This window comes from Neoarius graeffei, chromosome 3 (assembly GCF_027579695.1).
Source record: "Neoarius graeffei isolate fNeoGra1 chromosome 3, fNeoGra1.pri, whole genome shotgun sequence".
NCBI lineage: Eukaryota > Metazoa > Chordata > Actinopteri > Siluriformes > Ariidae > Neoarius > Neoarius graeffei.
This window is the reverse complement of record NC_083571.1, coordinates 58,669,381-58,693,012: the sequence shown is the minus strand read 5'-3', so window position 1 is coordinate 58,693,012 and position 23,632 is coordinate 58,669,381. Positions and strand designations below refer to the sequence as shown.

The following is a 23,632-nucleotide window of genomic DNA, read 5'->3' as shown; positions in this document are numbered from 1 at the left end:
GCACATCCTGAGAAGAGATGCAGAGCATGTGGGAAGGAGAATGTTGAGGATGGAGCTGCCAGGCACACGAAAACGAGGAAGGCCAAAGAGGAGATACAGTGGTGCTTGAAAGTTTGTGAACCCTTTAGAATTTTCTATATTTCTGCATAAATATAACCTAAAACATCATCAGATTTTCACACAAGTCCTAAAAGTAGATAAAGAGAACCCAGTTAAATAAATGAGACAAAAATATTATGCTTGGTCATTTATTTATTGAGGAAAATGATCCAATATTACATATCTGTGAGTGGCAAAAGTATGTGAAGCTTTGCTTTCAGTATCTGGTGTGACCCCCTTGTGCAGCAATAACTGCAACTAAACGTTTCTTGTAACTGTTGATCAGTCCTGCACACCGACTTGGAGGAATTTTAGCCCATTCCTCCATACAGAACAGCTTCAACTCTGGGATGTTGGTGGGTTTCCTCACATGAACTGCTCGCTTCAGGTCCTTCCACAACATTTCGATTGGATTAAGGTCAGGACTTTGACTTGGCCATTCCAAAACATTAACTTTATTCTTCTTTAACCATTCTTTGGTAGAACGACTTGTGTGCTTAGGGTCGTTGTCTTGCTGCATGACCCACCTTCTCTTGAGATTCAGTTCATGGACAGATGTCCTGACATTTTCCTTTAGAATTCGCTGGTATAATTCAGAATTCATTGCTCCATCAATGATGGCAAGCCGTCCTGGCCCAGATGCAGCAAAACAGGCCCAAACCATAATACTACCACCACCATCTTTCACAGATGAGATAAGGTTCTTATGCTGGAATGCAGTGTTTTCTTTTCTTCAAGCATACCGGTAATGCTTCTCATTTAAACCAAAAGTTCTATTTTGGTCTCATCCTTCCACAAAATATTTTTCCAATAGCCTTCTGGCTTGTCCACGTGATCTTTAGCAAACTGCAGACAAGCAGCAATGTTTTTTTTGGAGAGCAGTGGCTTTCTCCTTGCAACCCTGCCATGCACACCATTGTTGTTCAGTGTTCTCCTGATGGTGGACTCATGAACATTAGCCAATGTGAGAGAGGCCTTCAGTTGCTTAGAAGTTACCCTGGGGTCCTTTGTGACCTCGCCGACTATTACACGTCTTGCTCTTGGAGTGATCTTTGTTGGTCGACCACTCCTAGGGAGGGTAACAATGGTCTTGAATTTTGTACACAATCTGTCTGACTGTGGATTGGCGGAGTCCAAACTCTTTAGAGATGGTTTTGTAACCTTTTCCAGCCTGATGAGCATCAACAACGCTTTTTCTGAGGTCCTCAGAAATCTCCTTTGTTCGTGCCATGATACACTTCTACAAACGTGTGTTGTGAAGATCAGACTTTGATAGATCCCTGTTCTTTAAATAAAACAGGGTGCCCACTCACACCTGATTGTCATCCCATTGATTGAAAACACTTGACTCTAATTTCACCTTCAAATTAACTGCTAATCCTTCAAATTAGCAGTTAATTTGAAGGTGAAATTAGAGTCAAGTGTTTTCAATCAATGGGATGACAATCAGGTGTGAGTGGGCACCCTGTTTTATTTAAAGAACGGATCTATCAAAGTCTGATCTTCACATACTTTTGCCACTCAGATATGCAATATTGGATCATTTTCCTCAATAAATAAATGACCAAGTATAATATTTTTGTTTCATTTGTTTAACTGGGTTCTCTTTATCTACTTTTAGGACTTGTGTGAAAATCTGATGACGTTTTAGGTCATATTTATGCAGAAAAAGAGAAAATTCTCAAGGGTTCACAAACTTTCAAACACCACTGTACATGGATGTGATGAGAGAGGACATGAAAGTGGCAGGTGTGGTAGAGAAGGATGCAGAAGACAGGGAGCAATGGAGACAAAAGGTCCACTGTGGCGAACCCTAATCGGGAGCAGCCAAAAGAAGAAGAGGAGTCATTTTAATTGACGGCTGGCATGAACCCAAAAAGACTGAATGCTGTAATTAAATCAAAAGGTGCTTCAACAAAGTATTAGTTTAAGGGCGTGCACATTTATGCAACCAGCTTATTGTACATTTATTATTTTTTATGTTTTTCTCCCGAACAGATTTGTTTGTTTTTCAGTTGAATTGTACAGGTTATAGGTCACATTAAAGGTGGGAAAAGTTTTGAAATTATTTATAGTGGTCTCATTTTTTTACATCAGAAAAACCTGTCATTTTACGGGGTGTGCACACTCTTTATATCCACTGTAAGTAGGTGTACTTGACTTTCACTCTCATCTCTAATACAGACTCTGACAACATGGTGGAGGAATCCTGGCTTCGTATCTAGAACAGAAGGACATGGAGTCTGAGTGAAGGCTGGTCACCTGATGCGCTCTGCAGATGAGATCCAAGTCGTGGCGGTTGAGGAACTTGCTGACTACGTCGGCTCCAAAGGTGAAGGACACACCACGGTCGTTCTCTCCCCAGCCCTGAACGTCTTTATCCGGGTCGGACCACAGTAGGTCACACAGCAGCCCTGCAGGTCAAAGCAGTGGAAAATATATATATGTTATTTACCAGCTGGGAGGTCCGTACGGTGAAATACCGTGACTGAGGTCTTGAAAGTACTGACCGAGACCCTCTGGGCCGAGGTCAGTATTCAGGGCCGAGGTCATGGTATTTCACCATACGGACCGACCTTAAGCTGGTAAATAATATATTCATTTTTTTCTTTAACAAATTCTAACAGAAAGCGAGAGCGCCCGAAAGGGAAAACCGAGCCGAGCCGCCATTTTGAATCCTCATTCACGGCTGTAATGCAAATGGCTTCCTCCTCGGTATACAAGTGCACTTCCATGGCAGGAAAACAACTACATTTTGCTGCCTATGTAGTCCCCTATTTATACAAATAGGAGTCATTCAGGATTCAGCCATGTTTTTGCTCGGCGTTAGCAACAGTTAGAGGTTTTTAGCTTTCTCCTGAAATGTTTTCTTTTATTTCTTCTTCCTCAGGGTAGTAAAACTCGCTTTCGCTGTGAAGACTGTCGTTATCGCTATCCATGCTGTAAAATTAATGCTATTCTCCTGAGAAATGCTGGCAAAAATTTATGATTTTTGATAAAAATCTTATAAATAAATCTTATAAAAAAGATAAATGTTGACAAATTGTTACTATGTTTGTTGCTGTTGTGAACGAGCGAGTCGCCAGAGGTCCATACCGTAGGATACGGACCCACTTGCCAGCCAATCAGAGTGCAGGATTTGATGGAAACCGGACCGCGAAAAAAATAATTAAGTTATTCCACGAAATCAAGTCATACATGAGCTGATAGCTGACGAGACACATAGCGCCAAACTGGCTATAAGCCATGTACGACAAGATTGAGCGGAATATCTGTTTTATTCTATCCACATTCACTGGATTTTGAGAAATGGAGCATTTTTATTTGTGGCAAATTTGATAAATAAAAACTTTATACAAAACTGACAAAATCACTTCCGCTTCGAATGTAAACAAACCAATGAAATGACAGTAGCAATTTGTGAAAAATGCTATAATAATAATAATAATAATAATAATAATTCTTGAAAAATTAAAAAAAAGATACGTTCTTACCATCAAATACATTTATTCCATATTTTGTTGTTTTGGGGGTTTTTTGTATTTTTTGGAGTTTTGTTTTCGAGTCGAGTTTTTATTTCATCCTCGGTTGGTTCAGCAAAATGCTCCGCCATTTTGTTTTTCTCTACTCACAGTATATGAGCTGATAGCCTAGTCGTAGAGTAGCCAATCAGAGCATGCGATTGCTCATATCCAGTGAATGTGGACAAAATAAACATCGTTACACCACAGCGTCGTTAAATTCTCAGTGAAGGTGTTGATTCATTTTTATATCGGCAGCTTTGACAAATCACAGGGTTCTATTAAGGTGCTTGTTGGAGTATGTTTTTGTTTCATCAGGTACTAGGTACTAACAGGAACTAACTGGTTTTGCAGATGTTCAAAAACCGTTAATGTAACTCTTAAGTACTATGAATCGTTTAGTAACAGATTACAAGAGTGCTCTGAGAGCACAATATCCCCCACTGGCAACTACGCCATAACTCTGGTAAAATGCGACTGAACTGAACAAAATTGCAATATGCGTATTACCGACATAAATAAAAAATTGTAATTGTCAGTAAATCACTCACTTGTAATACAAGCCTGTGGTCAGAGCTCAAACTCTGGCATTTTTGTCATTTTTTTCATGAGTCAAAAATTCTAAATGCTGAAGCTCCAAATCATTGCAATTCCTCCTTTCAGAGAGTGCGTGTACCTGTGTCAGGGACATCTGTGGGCCTCATGATCCGTCTGATCTGCTCCATGGACTGCAGGTCAGGAGACAGGCCTGGGGCAGAGGTGGGCACGGTGAATCAGTCAATCAGTTAGCTCTGTTAGTCAGTTACAACTATTAAGTCAATTAAAAAGGAACGACACTGATCACATGAGTCCTGACTGGGATTCCACAAAGGAACTGAGATATTTTAGACACACCCAGTAGTGGAAAAGGCCAAATTTAGAGCTCTTACACCATCAGAAATCTGCTGTCTTTTTATCAGTGTTTTAAATCAAGAGAATACCGTTGAAGTGATCAGCAACAGCTAACATCCAAAACGCTAAGAAACACAATCCGAGCTGCAAAATTCAGCTCACGATGTTATATCGGTGATTTGGCTTCTTGAGCTCGGCTCACCATGACTTTTATTAGCTCACTGTGCTTAGTTAGAATCGCTTCTGAATTAGTGTTTTCATAAAGATCCTAAACTCTCAATAACATTCTATGAAAATCAAAATTAAAACACACAAACAGCGCACCAGTTCAGAACAACAACCCAATACAATTTATACATCCATCCATCCCTTATTTGTAGCCGCTTTATCTTGTTCTACAGGGTTGCAGGCAAGCTGGAGCCTATCCCAGCTGACTACAGACGAAAGGCGGGGTACACCCTGGACAAGTCGCCAGGTCATCACAGGGCTGACACATAGACACAGACAACCATTCACACTCACATTCACACCTACGGTCAATTTAGAGCCACCAGTTAACCTAACCTGCATGTCTTTGGACTGTGGGGGAAACCGGAGCACCCGGAGGAAACCCACGCGGACACGGGGAGAACATGCAAACCCCGCACAGAAAGGCCCTCGCCGGCCGCAGGGCTCGAACCCGGACCTTCTTGCTGTGAGACGACAGCGCTAACCACTACACCACCGTGCCGCCCCATAGTAATAATAATAATAATTTGTATTTGTGGGCAGCACGGTGGTGTAGTGGTTAGCACTGTCGCCTCACAGCAAGAAGGTCCTGGGTTCGAGCCCCGGGGCCGGCGAGGGCCTTTCTGTGCGGAGTTTGCATGTTCTCCCCGTGTCCGCGTGGGTTTCCTCCGGGTGCTCCGGTTTCCCCCACAGTCCAAAGACATGCAGGTTAGGTTAACTGGTGACTCTAAATTGACTATGAGTGTGAATGGTTGTCTGTGTCTATGTGTCAGCCCTGTGATGACCTGGCGACTTGTCCAGGGTGTACCCCGCCTTTCGCCCGTAGTCAGCTGGGATAGGATCCAGCTTGCCTGCGACCCTGTAGAACAGGATAAAGCGGCTACAGATAAGGGATGGATGGATAAATTTATATTTTGAAAATTTAATTTTCTTTCAAGTTTTCAGATTTGAGACGGAGTGAAAACTGCCTCGCTGATCGTTTCTTCTGAAACCCACCTCCATGGCAGCAGAATATTTTCTCATCGACGATGGCAGCGATGGGCAGACAGTTGAAACAGTCGGTGAAGGTCTTCCAAAGTTTGATGTTGAACCTGCGCTTGCCTAAAACCACACAATTATTTGTGAAGAGAATTATAATCACGTACAGACATAAATACAGAAGTACACTTTCTGAAAGCCATTTAGTTTTAAGCATGTAGTGTCCACCAGGTGGCACTATTGCACTTTAAGGGAAAAAAAAACCCAACCCAAACCTTTACACTCACAAGTCTTTCTATATCTCAGAACTGTGAAGAGGTAAAAATAGCATGACGGTCATATTAGAAGAGGCATGCTCGTGTGTTTGTGTGCGTACACTCATCGTAGAAGCCGTAGATGCGGTTGATGGAGGCGCACTCGTGATTTCCCCGCAGCAGGAAGAAGTTTTCAGGGTATTTGATCTTGTAGGCTAGCAGAAGGCAGATGGTCTCCAGAGACTGCTTTCCTCTGTCCACGTAATCACCCAGGAAGAGGTAGTTCGCCTCCGGGGGGAATCCGCCGTACTCGAACAACCTCAGCAGATCTGTGTACTGACCGTGGATGTCACCTGTACACACACACACACACACACACACAACAGAACAGACATGATTAAAAAAAAAGAGAGAGAGAACGAGACAGAAAGTCTGATGAAGTGAGCTGAATGTGAATAAAGGTGTCAGCCATTCGAGTCAATAGCCTCTGTGTGCGCCAACATCTCAGTGAGCCACTGAGTTCTGAGGAGGGTTTGTCAGCGAGGAGCCTGTTTGTCTGGACTGTAGAAAACTCCTCACAGTCACAAAAGTCTGTCTCTACCACAAAATTATAGCTTGGAGAGAAATCACACAAAGCAACCGAGCTGCCGCTGAATAATACGTCAAAGAAATAATCATTTAAAGATATCATCATCATTGTTTCCAGTTTTTTTTTTCTTCAGGGATCTTTGGCTCTGATATCTGGGATGTTTTCAGACATCCATTTTGTATCTTGCATAACAAAAAAAAAAAAACTGCAATTGGATCATTCTGAGCATCCAGAGTGTGTTTCCTCATTAAAACACACCAACTCGAACAAAGCAAAGGCTTCGGAATGACCCTGAGTGACTGATGGCAGACTTATACTTCTTACTTCTTCACAATAAATGACTGAGATAGCCATAAAATGTATAACTTTGCTGTTGTTTTGCTAAGAGATTTGTGTCCAATGCTTCGAAAAATGAAAGCGTTTCAAGTAGGGCTGTCAATCGATTAAAATATTTAATCATAATTAATCACATTATTGTCCATAGTTAACTCACAATTAATTGCAAATTAATCACACATTTTTAAGAAAAATCTGTTCTAAATGTATGGGTACTTTTCAAGTTTTTGGGGCGTGGGAGTGGACAAATATGCTTGCTTTATACAAATATATGTGGCCAGGTCAGGAAGGATAAGGCTGGCCTGACAAAAAAGAAGTTTATTCAAGTGTGCTTCTAGTATACTTCTTTTAAACTAAAAATAAGAGAGGATGCTTTCAGTTTACTTTTTATTTACTGATCAGAGATGTACTTAGGGACGGCACGGTGGTGTAGTGGTTAGCGCTGTCGCCTCACAGCAAGAAGGTTCTGGGTTTGAGCCCCGTGGCCGGCGAGGGCCTTTCTGTGCGGAGTTTGCATGTTCTCCCCGTGTCCGCGTGGGTTTCCTCCGGGTGCTCCGGTTTCCCCCACAGTCCAAAGACATGCAGGTTAGGTTAACTGGTGACTCTAAATTGACCGTAGGTGTGAATGTGAGTGTGAATGGTTGTCTGTGTCTATGTGTCAGCCCTGTGATGACCTGGCGACTTGTCCAGGGTGTACCCCACCTTTTGCCTGTAGTCAGCTGGGATAGGCTCCAGCTCGCCTGCGACCCTGTAGAACAGGATAAAGCGGCTACAGATAATGAGATGAGATGAGATGAGATATACTTAATAAAGTTATACATAAGTATACTCGGCTTACGCTGAAAACTGTATCGAAAAGTCTATGCATATTAAGCTTATACTTAAACTTTTGATCAAGATATACTTAACCAAAGTGTAATAAAGTATTAAAATATTTGTGCCTTATGTTTAAGTGTACTTGCCCTCATAGACCACGGAACCGCCCGGGCCAGGGGGGCCGTGGCCCGGTTAACTTTTTGAAAATTATTAAAAAAATAAATAAAATGTTGGCCTGCGAGTGTTTTTCAACTCAAAACATGTCGACAAAATCGAACTTAACCCTTTGGTGACTGACCCCTTGAAAATCGTTCCTCCAGGAACGATGACGTTTCAGTTGTCAAGACAACGGAAAAACTAAAATACAAAACAGAAAGATACATCACAATGCTCTTGTGCACAAAACAAAATGCTCTTGTATTTTAGTTTTTCCGTTGTCTTGACAACTGAAACGTCACCGTTCCTGGAGGAATGATTTTCAAGGGGTCAGTCACCAAAGGGTTAAACCCAACCCATGCTGTAATTTAATCAAACATTTGCTTAAACATTTCCTAAACCAATATTTTTTGACGTTGAGCAACGTGTATACGTCGTGCATGAAATGTTGCAAAATGTACACAGCACAGTTTCTGCGCAGTTATGTGCTGGCAGATTGTGGAAACGCACACACACGCACACACACACAGACGCGCACTCGCGCGCGCGGACACACCCGCAGCTCTGACAAAACTGCAGGCATATTCCCATACTTTCCTCTGACCGAGCACCGCCGAGTGCACTTCTGTGTTCAGTGTTTCTCTCTATAGTGCTTTAATACTGGTACAAGCAAGCAGTTTAAGTTGAGTTACCACGGACCACCGAGGTGCTTTTCTTGTGCATTTTAATCTGCGCGGTTCTGTGCTGGCTGTCATGACTGATAGTATTACGTACGTGTCCGTGTATAATGTAGCCTATATGCATCATGTCCAACCTAACATTTCGGTGACACCCTCTTCTTGCGATTGTGGCCCCCCCTTGTTCAAATGCGTTCTGCGGTCTATGCTTGCCCTGTAGTTGTGCTTCAGCACTGTTGACTCTTAGGTACGTCTGTGGTTCCATATAAGGTTTTTGTTTTGTTTTTAAATTTCTCCTGAGTTGGATAATTAAATTTCTCATCTCATCTCATTATCTCTAGCCGCTTTATCCTGTTCTACAGGGTCGCAGGCAAGCTGGAGCCTATCCCAGCTGACTACGGGCGAAAGGCGGGGTACACCCTGGACAAGTCGCCAGGTCATCACAGGGCTGATACATAGACACAGACAACCATTCACACTCACATTCACACCTACGGTCAATTTAGAGTCACCAGTTAACCTAACCTGCATGTCTTTGGACTGTGGGGGAAACCGGAGCACCCGGAGGAAACCCACGCGGACACGGGGAGAACATGCAAACTCCACACAGAAAGGCCCTCGCTGGCCACAGGGCTCAAACCCAGACCTTCTTGCTGTGAGGCGACAGTGCTAACCACTACACCACCGTGCCGCCCCATAATTAAATTTATTTATTTATTTATTTATTTATCTTTAGAGCTTGGATGTCAGTTTCAGTTGTCATTGCTATGTTTTTATACTTTGGCATTTAATACAATGTTGCTTTAAATTTTGATTTTTAAAGAAAATGAATATGTTCTTAATCCTGAGTATCTGCTGTTAGTTTGTGAATTCTTACCTTTATAACTTCACTGTAACTTAAGGTACAAAACACTTAAAGTGCATATTACGGGTAAATTCAGGAGCAAGATCAATGTAATTCTCCTATTTTATATTAAACTTTGGTCAAATATCTGTAACATTCTGCATCCTCTGCATTTTTTTTACCTTGCGTAATACCAGAAAAATTCAGTTGAAATCAAGCCATTTGAGGCGAATTGGTCCACCTCTGAAAAAACTTGCCATTTGGATTTCCCGGCAAACACTGATTTTCGTGACGTCGCGTGCGGGACGCCTCCCTCTGAATCCTACGTCAGCGCTGGTTTGTTTATGAGAAAACGACCTGGTGGTTTTCTGCAAATTTCTTCAACGTTATCGCGTAATTATTAAAATGGTTAACAGATGTATCGTAGGAGGGTGTAGCAACACCAATCTTGATGGGATTAGTACTCATCATTTCCCACACTGCGCTCAGGTGACAATTCCATATTTCAATGCAAAATCGCTCGCTGCTAAACTTGGTCTACACAGCCTGTGCACTGAAACCGTGCAAAGCTCGCAGCCTGCTGGCGCTTCCGCAGGTGACGTCACGAATCTGGCTCCAGACTCCCTTGGGATTTTTCCAGACGCGTTTTATTTTATTTCATTTTTTTCTGCTGTAGACAGATGGCCTTGTGCAAAATTACCCTTCTGGATGAGTGTGTAAAGGGACGTACTTTCATATAAAAAAAAAAAAGAAAAAAGAATTTGGTCCAGGATATGCACTTTAAGTTGTCTACTGGTAGTGTGCATGAGGTAAGGGTTCGGGTAGAAAACTAATCGTATACCTAGAGGGGTAATTGCAGTATACTTCAAAACTAAAAAGTGGACTAGATGTATATAACCAGTAACTAATAGTATATTTCCAATATGCTATAAAGTTTACTTCAGTCAACTCAAAAGTGGACTAGAAGTATAAAACAAGTAAACTCATAGTATATTTCCAGTATCACTATGAAGTACGCTTTTGTAAACTAAAGAGTGGACTACAAGTATAGAACTAGTAAACTATTAGTATATAAGTTTACTTGTGGTATACTTGCAGTACAAAATAAAAAATACTAGTTGTAGGCAGATTCTACCATAACAGAGGCCAGTTAAGTCCCATCTCCTTAAATTGCTGAATTGATTATTTTGATCATTCTATTAAGTTTTTCTAGTAGCATTTGGGGTCTTGGACATTCACAGTAAATTTTAGGACAGTAGTCCTGGTAACTAATTAATAAAAGCCTGACATGACAGACATGCTAAATGACAACAGAAACACATCGGTTTCTATCATCAAAATCTGACAGACAAACTAACGTCTACCATCATATTCTGACAGACACTCTAGAGGACAATAGCAACAAAACGGTTTCTTACATTATTAATCTGACAAATTTAGTAATAATATTAAATATCTCATCACTAGACCCAAATAATAAAATAAAATATTGAAATAAAAAAGATAAAATTTATTTTCAAAATTGAAATATCAACAACAATTGTCAGAACAGTGACGATAGACACGACTGTGTCACTTTCGCGGGGAAATAACACATTGAAATGGCCTGTCGGCTGAGAGGGTCGCAAGTGGCTCTGATTTATCTCAACTTACGATAGTTTTCCTCCAGAAAAATTTAAATATGAATGCACAAATATATTCTCAATGTTTCTATCGTCAAAAATTTCTATCGTCAGGATAGCTGACTGAAAATCTTACCTTGATTTATTTGATGAAATCTAGCTGTCAGAACTCCAAGGCCCAATCCCAATTCTAATTTCTACCCCTACCCCTCCCCCTTCCCCTCCCCCTCCCCCTTCCCCTTGGCCCTTCTCCTTGAAACTGAGCTACAAGGGATAGGCTTGAAATTCAACCCTTACGTATTGGGATAGCCCTTCAACGATCGCATACGTCATCGCGTACCTCCGTCAGCGTTTACGTTAGCAAAACGCGACCAAATGCGTCATTGGCTGCGACCAGCCGCTACAGTCAGAGCCAGAGATCTCTGCTGGCAGGGTGTGATTTGTTAACTAACACCACTGAATGGGATATCTTTGGCGCTTCGTGCACCACATCCGACAGAATGAGGTGTCAGAACACTCATGTAAACAATAAAAGCGAGAATAACAGAACAAAACGTACGCAGTAAAGCAACCGAAAACAATACTCACTCCCAAAGCTTTTTAGCAGCAGCTTGGATTTCAGAAATCGCTGCTCATTCTCAGCTCGAAAGCGAATCAAGCGGCGTGTTTCCTCTGGATAACAACTTAAAACACGTAAATAATGGAGAAAATACATTTATGACAATCTTTCGCCGCGGGAACCGCCATCTTTCTGAAATCCGCATGAAATCTCGCTGAAATCCGCATGGCATTGTGGGAAATCACTCAAACCCCTTCGTTCGGAGTCAGCTCCAGGAAAATCTCCGTTTGGAGGGGTACAGAAGCCCTACCCCTTCCCCTACCCCTCCGCGTTAACTGGGATTGGGATACCCCTACCCCTTCACGTGAACGCGCAAAATGGAGGGGAAGGGCCAAGGGGTTGGTCCAAGGGGTGAAATGGGATTCGGCCCAAGTCTTGCCCGGAAGTAAATGTCTGCTGTCACAAAAATCATGCGCAGTAGAATTTCCTCTTTGCGTCAGTCAACATGTGCGTGGTGAGGGCTTGAATTTTGCTATCGTCAGGTGCGTTAGACTGACAGACTGACGATAGCATTTTTTAAAAATAACTGTGGGCTTCTCGTCGTGAACAAAATAGTTTTTTCGCTGTTAATCTATTTCAACTCTATCTGTTGACACCCAAAAATGATAAAGCCTGCTTCCACACAATAACTACCAAAGATCCATAATGGCCGAGTCTATCGTCAGGTCATCTGACAGAAATTCACTGACGATAGCAACAGGGATAATGAAAGGGATTTTTGAAATGGGAGATATGTCTGTCAGATATGTCAAAGAAATAGAACTTTATTCTTTAAAATCTTTTATTGATAGACTCAGTGTATTTTTAAATGACATGTGCTGTTTTAGAAGACCAAATACCATATTTTCAATCTTGGAAATATTACCTCACTGAAAAAAGGACAAGAAAAATTTCTTATTTTGTGGGCAAGTGGTTAATGGATCCAGTTACGGTAGAATCTGCCTGTCAGAGTTGACTTCTCTTAGACTTAAAGTATACTTTTTTATAAACTAAAAGTGGGCCAATTTAGTCCCAAGAAGTATTAGATTAGTTTACTTACAGTATTACCGTAAGTACATTGATATCAGTATACTTGGTACACAAAAGTATACTTAAGGAAATATATTAGTGCTGTCAAGCGATTAAAATATTTAATCGCAATTAATGTCGCGACTGTCATAGTTAACTCGCGATTAATCGCAATTTAATCGCACATTTTTGTCACATGAAAAACCATTGTAATTCTCTTATCAGCATAAAAAAGTGAATGGGCTTGCTCACCGTTCGAACTACGGGGATACTCGGGGGATCTGAGACCCCCTCAAACAGACATGAGATCCCTTGAAAACATGATTTGGGAAATGTTGGGGGGTCTCTAAAATATTGGCAAAATGATGTTTATTGACATAGCAATCGTGTGTAACGGGAAGCATTTGCATATCCGAAGTGAGCGTGCGATGGAGAGCCGCGCTCTGAGACAAGCGCAAGCACCCAACCCCCCCCAAGGGAAAAAAAGGGACCCCCCGAAAATATCGGCATAGTTCGAACACTGGTTGTACCAATGTTTTTTTTTGTTTGTTTTATTGCAGAGCATAACACGTCTTGTCACAGCCACTGCAAAGTGGGGCTGGAGCCGCCGATGGGAAAACGAAACCTAAGCCGAGCACCGTGGCTCGTCGGGGGAGGGCAGAGGGCTCTGGCTGTGCGGGGCGTGGCATCATGTCACAGAGCGTTAATCTCGCGATAAAAAAATTATCGCCGTTAAAATTGAGTCAAGTTAACGCGCTAATAACGCGACATTTTTGACAGCACTAAAATATACTTTAACTTTACTTAAGTATACTTTTTTTTGATAAGGGTGGACAAAGCAAAAAAAAAAAAAATTGTGGGTATTTTATTCCCCCAGTGCATTTTAAAAATAAAAATAAAGCAGCATTAACTTTATAATTTTGAGGGTTGAGCACAAATCAATGGGAACAAAACTATGTATTGTTTTCCTCGAGTGCTGGACTGAACTTCCCGCCTCAAACTATGCAATAAAATAAATTAAACAAACTCGGTGACGTGGACTCTGGACAACAGTGGTGACTATCTTTAAATAAAGAAAATAAAAATATGAAACCCAAATAAATACATTTGTTAAGGCAAACAGCTCATAAAGATGTTTTCCAGTAAAATGCAATAAATCCCTGGTAAATATTCAGGACATTCAGGAGCAAAAACTGCATTTATAAACACTTTTACATAACCCACAATAAATTTCTCAGAATAAAACAAACTCTCTCTCTCCAGTGTGCAGCCTGCGCGCTCACACACACACACACACACACACACGGACCTTAACACGTCTTCTTTTCTCTCCTGTGGACCATCAAAAGCATATAAAAACACACACATTTTACCTAAACAGTCAGAATGCAACAATATAAGTTGATTCTGTACATGAATACACTTTATCACGACTTACGCTGACCAGCTACTCGCTACATCGCTCACTCGTGCTACGTCGTTTCCTAATTTCCCAAATTACAGGGGAGGGGCACAGAACGTGCATGCGTTAATGGGGCATCAAAAAAAATGAGTGGTGTTAAAAGGGATTTGCGTTAACACATTATTATCGCGTTAACTTTGACAGCCCTAGTTTCTGGACTTGAGTAATAAAAGTGCTGACACATGACAATCATAATGATGCTGTCGATATCATATATCATCATGCTGTCCAGCGCTACTCCTGAAACCCCTCGGGTGATGATACGAAGCTGCAAACGTGACGTGCGATACCAACCGCAGATTTTGAGCGGGGCCTCCAGCTCCAGCAGAATGGGCTGACTCAGGAAGATCTCTCGAGATTTAATACACAGCCCTCGCACCTCCGCCTCCGTCATCTGCACAATCTTTCCTGGGCGACATCCTCGCACTGAGAGAGAGAGACAGAGAGAGAGAGAGACAGAAGTTAATTTCAAAAGACATGAAAATAATTTATAATAATAGTCTGTACACTACAGGCCATGAGAGGTAATAGAAAGAGATATTTTTAACAGAAGGTTCAACTGAAAGTGTGCAGCAAATTCTCCATTTTGATTGGCTGGAAGGTTTCGAGCCATTTTCTACAGCTGCAGCTCTGACTAATTCCAGCTGTAATTCAAACTGATTAAATTCTAAAACTGATAAAACTCGCTCGAGCGTTATTGTTTTGATGTATTTAACAAGTCATTCGTTTGTGGAAGGAGTCTCCAGTGTCAGCACTTTGTGCTTTCGCACTTCTCTCTAACAGGACAAGCTGCGCTTTTTTCGTACATTAGGCCACCCATTTTTTATCTTTAGGTTCACGGATTTTTTCAACATATTTTTGATGATGTCGGTCGAAATAAAAATAAAAATAAAAATGTCCTTGTCTAATTTTTTTTTTTTTGCATGGCAAAATTTCAATGTCGGATTAATATGATAAAATAATTGAAATTCAAGAGTAGGGCTGCACAATATATCGAAAAAGTATCGATATCGCGATATCATAGTTTGCGATACACACACCGCAAAAATTACTTAAATTTCGATAAAAGGCACATTTTTCTGTGCCGTCCAATCACATTTGAATGTCAACAAGCGCTGTGGGATAACTCCGCCCCCTATTGCAAAACAAGTAAAAGCTCGTGGTGATGGCGGAACCGGTAGCAAGTGTGGTGAAACAAACTTGTGTGAGGAGGAACTGGTTTCCAAAAAAAAAAAATGCACGTCTGCTATTTGGAAGTACTTTGGAAATAAATGACACTACAATGAGCGAACTACCAAGCTACAAGCTTTGCTAGTTCTGCACTCGCGGCATACAGGCACTGTTTGAACAGTCTCACAAAAGGTAAACACTCAACCTCGTGTGACTCGAATTGCGTGCCTGCATTTTCTGCAAGCAAAGAATGAGTTGGTATTTGTAAATACTATGCAAATGCCTTGCCTTTCGAGGTTGTGTAAAAAATACTGAACTAAGTTCGCCAGAAAGCTACAATGCTTTATACTCGCGATAGTGCCAACAGTTTGCCTCTGGTGCCTCGCATACTGCTCTGCTCGGAGTCAGAGGCGTGTGAGTGAGCTTTGACTGCCACCTAGTGACCAATCAACGAAAATTACATGAGCTGTGCATGGTTTGACACAATGCAACAACAATAAAGGGTGCATCGTGATTAAAAGAATAACATATAGGGGATTGAAAGAGTTATTCAAAATTAAGAGTTATTTTAAAAAGTTATTAAAACATATATTGTGGTTATTAAAAGTTGGAAAAGTAATGTTGGAATGGAAGCGATGCATTGGGTGTTTTTTTTTTTTAAATGCTAGATACAGGGCAGAACGGTGAGTAGAGGTAAGAAAAACATATTTAATTATCATGATACATATCGATATCGAGATATTCAGTCATGTTATCGAATATCACATATTTTTCTGATATCATGCAGCCCTATTCAAGAGACACACTTTACACACATACATACACATACATATATAGTGTGGTGTGTGTGTTCTTGTGTATAAGTTTATAACACGGACTAGCATTCCAGTATTTACTTCTCTGAAGGTATGTGGTCATCTGACCGTTGAGCTCTCATGAGCACATCGAAGGCTGATACGTTCGTGCTACTTGATTCGATAGGACTCTCTGCGGCACCATCCTCTTCTAATTCCACAGTCAGATACTTGCAGCCAAAATCGCGAACTAACGTTATGGCAGGCATATTCGGCATCGCGCTCGTTACATCACCGCCTTCTTTCTGAGAACCAAAGATCGTTTTCATCTTTTCATTGTTTACTTTCAACGCTTGAGAGACGAAATCGCCCACGTTTTGGTTAGTGAGACAATGAAAAGACTTTTCTTTACTACACTTTATGCTTACGTACAGTTGAGGCGATAGCTCGGAACCCATGCTGTCAGCGTCAGCCATGGTCAGCACGAGGTTGACACTGTCGTAAAGCGATCGTAAATACCATAAACACATTTAAGTGAATACTCAATGTCGTAAATAGTTTCGTTTTCGGACTCGGCTGAAGTGGATATATACTACACACACTGTCGTTTGTATTTGCGATTCTAATACTTTTTACTTAAAGAAATATGACCTAGTAGCAGGGATACAGTGCTGTTACAAGAAAAATATGTGGCTATTTTTTTTTACATTTCTTTTTGTACGTTTCAGCGGTGAAAATAAAAATAGGCACAGACTTTTTACTTTTCTAGCGGTAGTATTAAACTGCCGTCGGCGGATCCGTGATCCGAAAAATCTAAAATGAGTCGCCTTATTAATAGAGGTTGGTGAGGGAATGACTGTTTATAATGCAGGTTAGAACAGCAACTCAGTTAAATGTAACTATAAAAGGATAAAAAAAACCTATAATGTGTTCATTCATAAATTAAATACTGTAAATACTGGCAAATTGCTGTGACATAAGAGGAATAAAACACACTGTGACTGGAACTTTGGGGTGGTAACAGTCAGCAACTCTGACCAAGCCATCGAATGAGATATTCATACTTCCTATAGAAACTACAGACAAACTGAAGTCTTTTCCTTCGAGACTTTTCTAGACCGTGAGGTTTGCAGTTAATGAAATAGATACCATTAAAAGTTGTTGATTGTTTGGCAAAATGGCTCCAAATAATTTAGGCTACGTTTACATTAGACCGTATCTGTCTCGTTTTCTTCGCGGATGCACTGTCCGTTTACATTAAACCGCCTGGAAACGCCGGGAAACGGGAATCCGCCAGCGTCCACGTATTCAATCCAGATCGTGTCTGATCCGGTGCTGTGTAAACATTGAGAATACGCGGATACGCTGTGCTGAGCTCTAGCTGGCGTCGTCATTGGACAACGTCACTGTGACATCCACCTTCCTGATTCGCTGGCGTTGGTCATGTGACGTGACTGCTGAAAAACGGCGCGGACTTCCGCCTTGTATCACCTTTCATTAAAGAGTATAAAAGTATGAAAATACTGCAAATACTGATGCAAATACTGCCCATTGTGTAGTTATGATTGTCTTTAGGCTTGCCATCCTTCCACTTGCAAGTGGTAAGTGATATGTGCTGGGATCACACACACAGCGGCTCAGTCCCGAATCACTGCTCGTGCACTTCACTCGCGTGCTCTGTGAGCTGCGCAGGGCCGGAGTGCGCACCCTCCAGAGGGCACTCGCTGTTCAGGGCGGAGTGATTTGGAGCGCAGGATGCCTGCGGAGCCGAGCGTATCCGTGTATTGGTGTTGCTGTGTGCACGGCTAACGGTTTTAGTGTAAACGCGAATCGTTTTAAGAACGTTAATCTGATGATCTGCTGATTCGACGTAATGTAAACGTAGCCATAGAAACCTCTCTAATCAATGAACACCATCTGTACAGTGAAATATGGTGGTGGTAGCATCTTGCTCTGGGGATGCTTTTCATCCTCAGAACCTGGGCTTCTTGTCAAAAGTGAAGGACGAAAGGACAAAGCAAAATAGAGGTAGAGCCTGGCAATGTTCACACCAGGCCGAAGCAATGCGCGAATGGCTGAAGGTGAAGTTCTACAGTGGCTAAAGATCTGCAGAACTGCAGTCAGCAATCAGTCAAGGTCCAGAGATAAATCTGATTACCATTCGTAAAATATCAGCTAATAAATCACAAAGAATGTTCTTCTAAAAAAAAAAATAAATAAATAATAATAATAATAAAAGGCACTGCAGGCTGTTAAAAAGTCGAGGGCTGATCCTCCAGCTGGTATGTTTTGAGCAGACTGCAGTGCTGTAAGCAAAATGAGGTAAAAGCATGAGTCAAGTTCTCTGTATCTCGGCGAATGATGCAAGGTGGTGTGTGAACTTCCTGAGCAGGAAGTTTGATAGTGTGTAAGCGCTCATATCTGATTTACAAGCCAAAATGCAGTCGGGTGACACTGTGATGCTGAATGATATTTTCATAACACAGTCAGTCATAAGGGTGTCTCTCTCTCTCTCTATCTATACACGCCTTCGACCTGATGCGGGAAAAAAGACGAAACATCAATGTTCATTAGACAGTTCGCTTAGCGTTCAGAGCTCTCTTCTGACGTCACTTAGCCCTTCTTGTTTCACTGTTAGCTTTTCTCTCCTTATCTATCTTTTGGCATATGTTATGCGTGCACATCCGCTATTCTGATCTACTGGTCACCATATCCTTCCATATGTGCAATGCATCGCCGTGTTTCAGGATGTCCTTGATAGTGTCTTTGTGTCTAAGAAGAGGGCAACCGATCTTTCTAGAGCCTTCAGCTGGCTCACCACAGAATAATGCTTTGACTGGTCAGTCACCTGGCAAGCAAACAACATGCCCCACCCAACGTAGTTTGTTTTTAATTAGTGTATTTTCAATATCTTCAGTCTTTGCACGCTCTAGAATTTCATCACTTGTGATGTACGGTGGTGCCTGAAAGTCTGTGAACCCTTTAGAATTTTCTATATTTCTACATACAGGAAATATGACCTAAAACATCATCAGATTTTCACACAAGTCCTAAAAGTAGATAAAGAGAACCCAGTTAAACAAATGAGACAAAAATATTATACTTGGTCATTTATTTATTGAGGAAAATGATCCAATATTACATATCTGTGAGCGGCAAAAGTATGTGAAGCTGTGCTTTCAGTATCTGGTGTGACCCCCTTGTGCAGCAATAACTGCAAATAAACGTTTGCGGTAACTGTTGATCAGTCCTGCACACCGGCTTGGAGGAATTTTAGCCCATTCCTCCATACAGAACAGCTTCAACTCTGGGATGTTGGTGGGTTTCCTCACATGAACTGCTCGCTTCAGGTCCTTCCACAACATTTCGATTGGATTAAGGTCAGGACTTTGACTTGGCCATTCCAAAACATTAACTTTATTCTTCTTTAACCATTCTTTGGTAGAACGACTTGTGTGCTTAGGGTCGTTGTGTTGCTGCATGACCCACCTTCTCTTGAGATTCAGTTCATGGACAGATGTCCTGACATTTTACTTTAGAATTCGCTGGTATAATTCAGAATTCATTGTTCCATCAATGATGGCAAGCTGTCCTGGCCCAGATGCAGCAAAACAGGCCCAAACCATAATACTACCACCACCACCATGTTTCACAGATGGGATAAGGTTCTTATGCTGGAATGCAGTGTTTTCCTTTCTCCAAACATAATGCTTCTCATTTAAACCAAAAAGTTCTATTTTGGTCTCATCCGTCCACAAAACATTTTTCCAATAGCCTTCTGGCTTGTCCACGTGATCTTTAGCAAACTGCAGATGAGCAGCAATGTTCTTTTTGGAGAGCAGTGGCTTTCTCCTTGCAACCCTGCCATGCACACCATTGTTGTTCAGTGTTCTCCTGATGGTGGACTCGTGAACATTAACATTAGCCAATGTGAGAGAGGCCTTCAGTTGCTTAGAAGTTGCCCTGGGGTCCTTTGTGACCTCGCCGACTATTACATGCCTTGCTCTTGGAGTGATCTTTGTTGGTTGACCACTCCTGGGGAGGGTAACAATGGTCTTGAATTTCCTCCATTTGTACACAATCTGTCTGACTGTGGATTGGTGGAGTCCAAACTCTTTAGAGATGGTTTTGTCACCTTTTCCAGCCCGATGAGCATCAGCAGCGCTTTTTCTGAGGTCCTCAGAAATCTCCTTTGTTCGTGCCATGATACACTTCCACAAACATGTGTTGCGAAGATCTGACTTTGATAGATCCCTGTTCTTTAAATAAAACAGTGTGCCCACTCACACCTGATTGTCATCCCACTGACTGAAAACACCTGACTCTAATTTCACCTTCAAATTAACTGCTAATCCTCGAGGTTCACATACTTTTGCCACTCACAGATATGTAATAGTGGATCATTTTCCTCAATAAATAAATGACCAAGTATAATATTTTTGTCTCATTTGTTTAACTGGGTTCTCTTTATCTACTTTTAGGACTTGTGTGAAAATCTGATGTTGTTTCAGGTCATATTTATGCAGAAATATAGAAAATTCTAAAGGGTTCACAAACTTTCAAGCACCACTGTAGTCATCCCATTTAATCTTGAGATTTTATCTAAGATGTCGTTGTTGAATGGTTTTGAGACTCTCTCTCTCTCTCTCTCTCTCTCTCTCTCTATATATATATATATATATATATATATATATATATATATATATATATATAAATACAACAAATATCATGGTGTTTTATTTCATCTGGAAACTTTCCTTGCTTCTTCAAATTACTCCAAATGGAACGTAAGCAGAGAGACAATATTATTAAAGCAGCCACAATAACAATACACCATGTTATTACCTTGTTATTGAATGCTGCAGCTTAAAAACACAATATAATTACGCCTAGTTACTCGTATTTAGGGGAAAATAAATTCCAGGTTTGGCATTCTGTGAGTGAAAAAAGTATTCCTAAGGACAAAAAGCAGTGAAACTTTCCTGCTCGCCGCCATTTCTACTCGTAAAAAGCACGCAAAACGAAAAAAAAAACTGCACGTAAAAACATAAAGCAGTGTAAGAGGTTGCTGTTTGAAGCTTGATGAAATTAACCGTGTGTTTCGATCTTCAGGTGGTTGATGAGGTACTGGCCTTGTTTTCATTCGGTTCATATATCTCATCTCATCTCATTATCTGTAGCCGCTTTATCCTGTTCTACAGGGTCGCAGGCAAGCTGGAGCCTATCCCAGCTGACTACGGGCGAAAGGCGGGGTACACCCTGGACAAGTCGCCAGGTCATCACAGGGCTGACACATAGACACAGACAACCATTCACACTCACATTCACACCTACGGTCAATTTAGAGTCACCAGTTAACCTAACCTGCATGTCTTTGGACTGTGGGGGAAACCGGAGCACCCGGAGGAAACCCACGCGGACACGGGGAGAACATCGGTTCAAATATATATATATATATATATATATATATATATATATATATATATTTTTTTTTTTTAAATCATTAAAATTAAAGTAATGTCACCCCCAGCTCTGAGCCTAACTCCACTCACAGATAAGGCGGCCAAGCGGCTGAGAGGAGGAGAAGGGAGGGGCTGAGAGGAGGAGAAGGGAGGGGCTGAGAGCAGGGGCGGGGTTGGGCGGGAGGTGGGTGGGGTAAACTCCTGTGAAACTCCCTTCTCTGACTGGAGGGCATAAACATTCTTTTTTTTTTTTTAATAAATATTTACTGACATAGAGAAGTACCAAGCAGTCGACTCTACATCAGTAGCGGCCTTGCAAGGTTCAGGATGATTTTAACTCATGGAGTTTTGAGCCTCGTGAACGCTTCAGCCATCAGCCTTTATCATATGGAGCATGAAAACAGGCAAAAGTATTTATATACGCAATAAATTTACATTTTGCTAATGTCTGTCAACTCTCTCGGAGTAAGATTTGCCTTTAAACATTATATTATTCAAAACGATAGATTTAAAAAACTACAGGTGGGTAACATGACAAAAATAGTACATCACAACTCTCAAAGCATTTATACAATACATGAAACACAGTTAGAATATGTCGTGTGTGTGTGTGTGTGTGCGTGTGTGTAATATAAAAAATTTAAAGACAGCCTATTTTATTTTAAAGCTTGAAACATGAAATACATTTCAACATCACTTCTTCCAGGTTGCAAGTGTTTTTTAATGAGTTTTAAGTCTCATAAAATGATATCACAGTATCTCAGAAAAAAATGTGTTGTGGCAAAGTAATTTATCATGATATGGATATTATATAATCATATAGCAGGTTCTGATTTTCCCGTCTCCAGCAGAGCTCTCAGAGTGAATGAACCTGAAATGAACATGTACTGGATTTATGTGTGTCTGACATTTACAGCACCTGTCTACACACACACACACACACACACACACACATACACACACACACTGAAGCAAGAGAATTTACTGGACGTCTAAGGATCAGTTAGCAGTAAACTGGGCCTGATATAGCACAGAGAGCCTACAGCACTATACACCGCCTGGATAAGGTTACACTGACTGTACACACTGCTGGAGCAGGCTGACATCACTCACACTCACACACACACACACACACACACACACACACAAATCCAACAGCACAGAAAGACACCAGTCTATTTAAAGCACAGATGTATTTTATGATGAACAAGCAAAAATGCAAGCAGAGCACAAACACACACGAATGCAAGTGAATTCACTCTTACCTAAAGAGCCACACACACACACACACACACACACACACACACACACACACACACACACACACACACACACCCCTGTCCACACACAGAAACACGGTTCCCTGATGACCCCCAGCTCTGGACTGTACCACAGTAATGGGGTGGGGGGTGGGGTTGGTGCTTTCAGAGCGTTTCTCCGTCTGTTCCTCCGCAGGACTCTGCTCTGTGTTTCCACAAAGGAAAATCTCCATGGCAACAGAATCGGTTGAGGTGAGAGTGGGGGGCGGGGCATGACGATCGACAGCTTTCTTTGTGTACAAAATGTGACGAGCTGACTGATCCATGAACACACGACACTGTTTTATCATATATATTTCTTAATTCTTCATATCATTATTATTAGTATTATTATTAGTAGTAGTATTAATAGTATACCTGATGTTTATTACATTTTAAAAATATATATATATTAAATATTATTGAAAATGTAATAATTAATTATAAATTTAAAAATATGCATACATCATTTTGCTAATAATTAAAAAAAACTTCCTGCAAAACAGTCGTGCTGCATAAAAAAAAAAACCTAAAAACTAGTATTCAGTTAAATACAATACTTTTTAATATTTAAATAAAATTATTATTTTTTTGTAAATAATAACATTAATACTTTAACAGTGAATATGTCTGGGATAAATATTAATTTATTCTAAATTTTGAATTAATACTTAATACATTCATTTGTGATTAAAAAAAAAAATCCTGAAAATATCTTTAAAAAAAAGATCACGATATTGATATTTAATGGTCATATTAAATACTCAGCGCTAATCACACAGTAATAGGTTCTTGAATCTTAAGCCTT

General features: G+C 40.9%; 1 protein-coding gene across 1 annotated transcript in view; it reads right to left on the bottom strand.

Moving 5' to 3' along the window:
• The window catches only part of LOC132883422 (serine/threonine-protein phosphatase PP1-beta catalytic subunit), a 90,659-nt gene that overhangs the window by 5,527 nt on the left and 61,500 nt on the right, over positions 1–23,632 (bottom strand). Inside the window, exons 2-6 of the mRNA XM_060917053.1 lie at positions 14,395–14,526; positions 6,094–6,324; positions 5,736–5,840; positions 4,297–4,368; positions 2,362–2,513 (exon numbers count right to left, since the gene is read on the bottom strand). Coding sequence (XP_060773036.1) covers positions 2,362–2,513; positions 4,297–4,368; positions 5,736–5,840; positions 6,094–6,324; positions 14,395–14,526 — 692 coding nt within the window. The remainder of the gene's footprint in view (positions 1–2,361; positions 2,514–4,296; positions 4,369–5,735; positions 5,841–6,093; positions 6,325–14,394; positions 14,527–23,632) is intronic.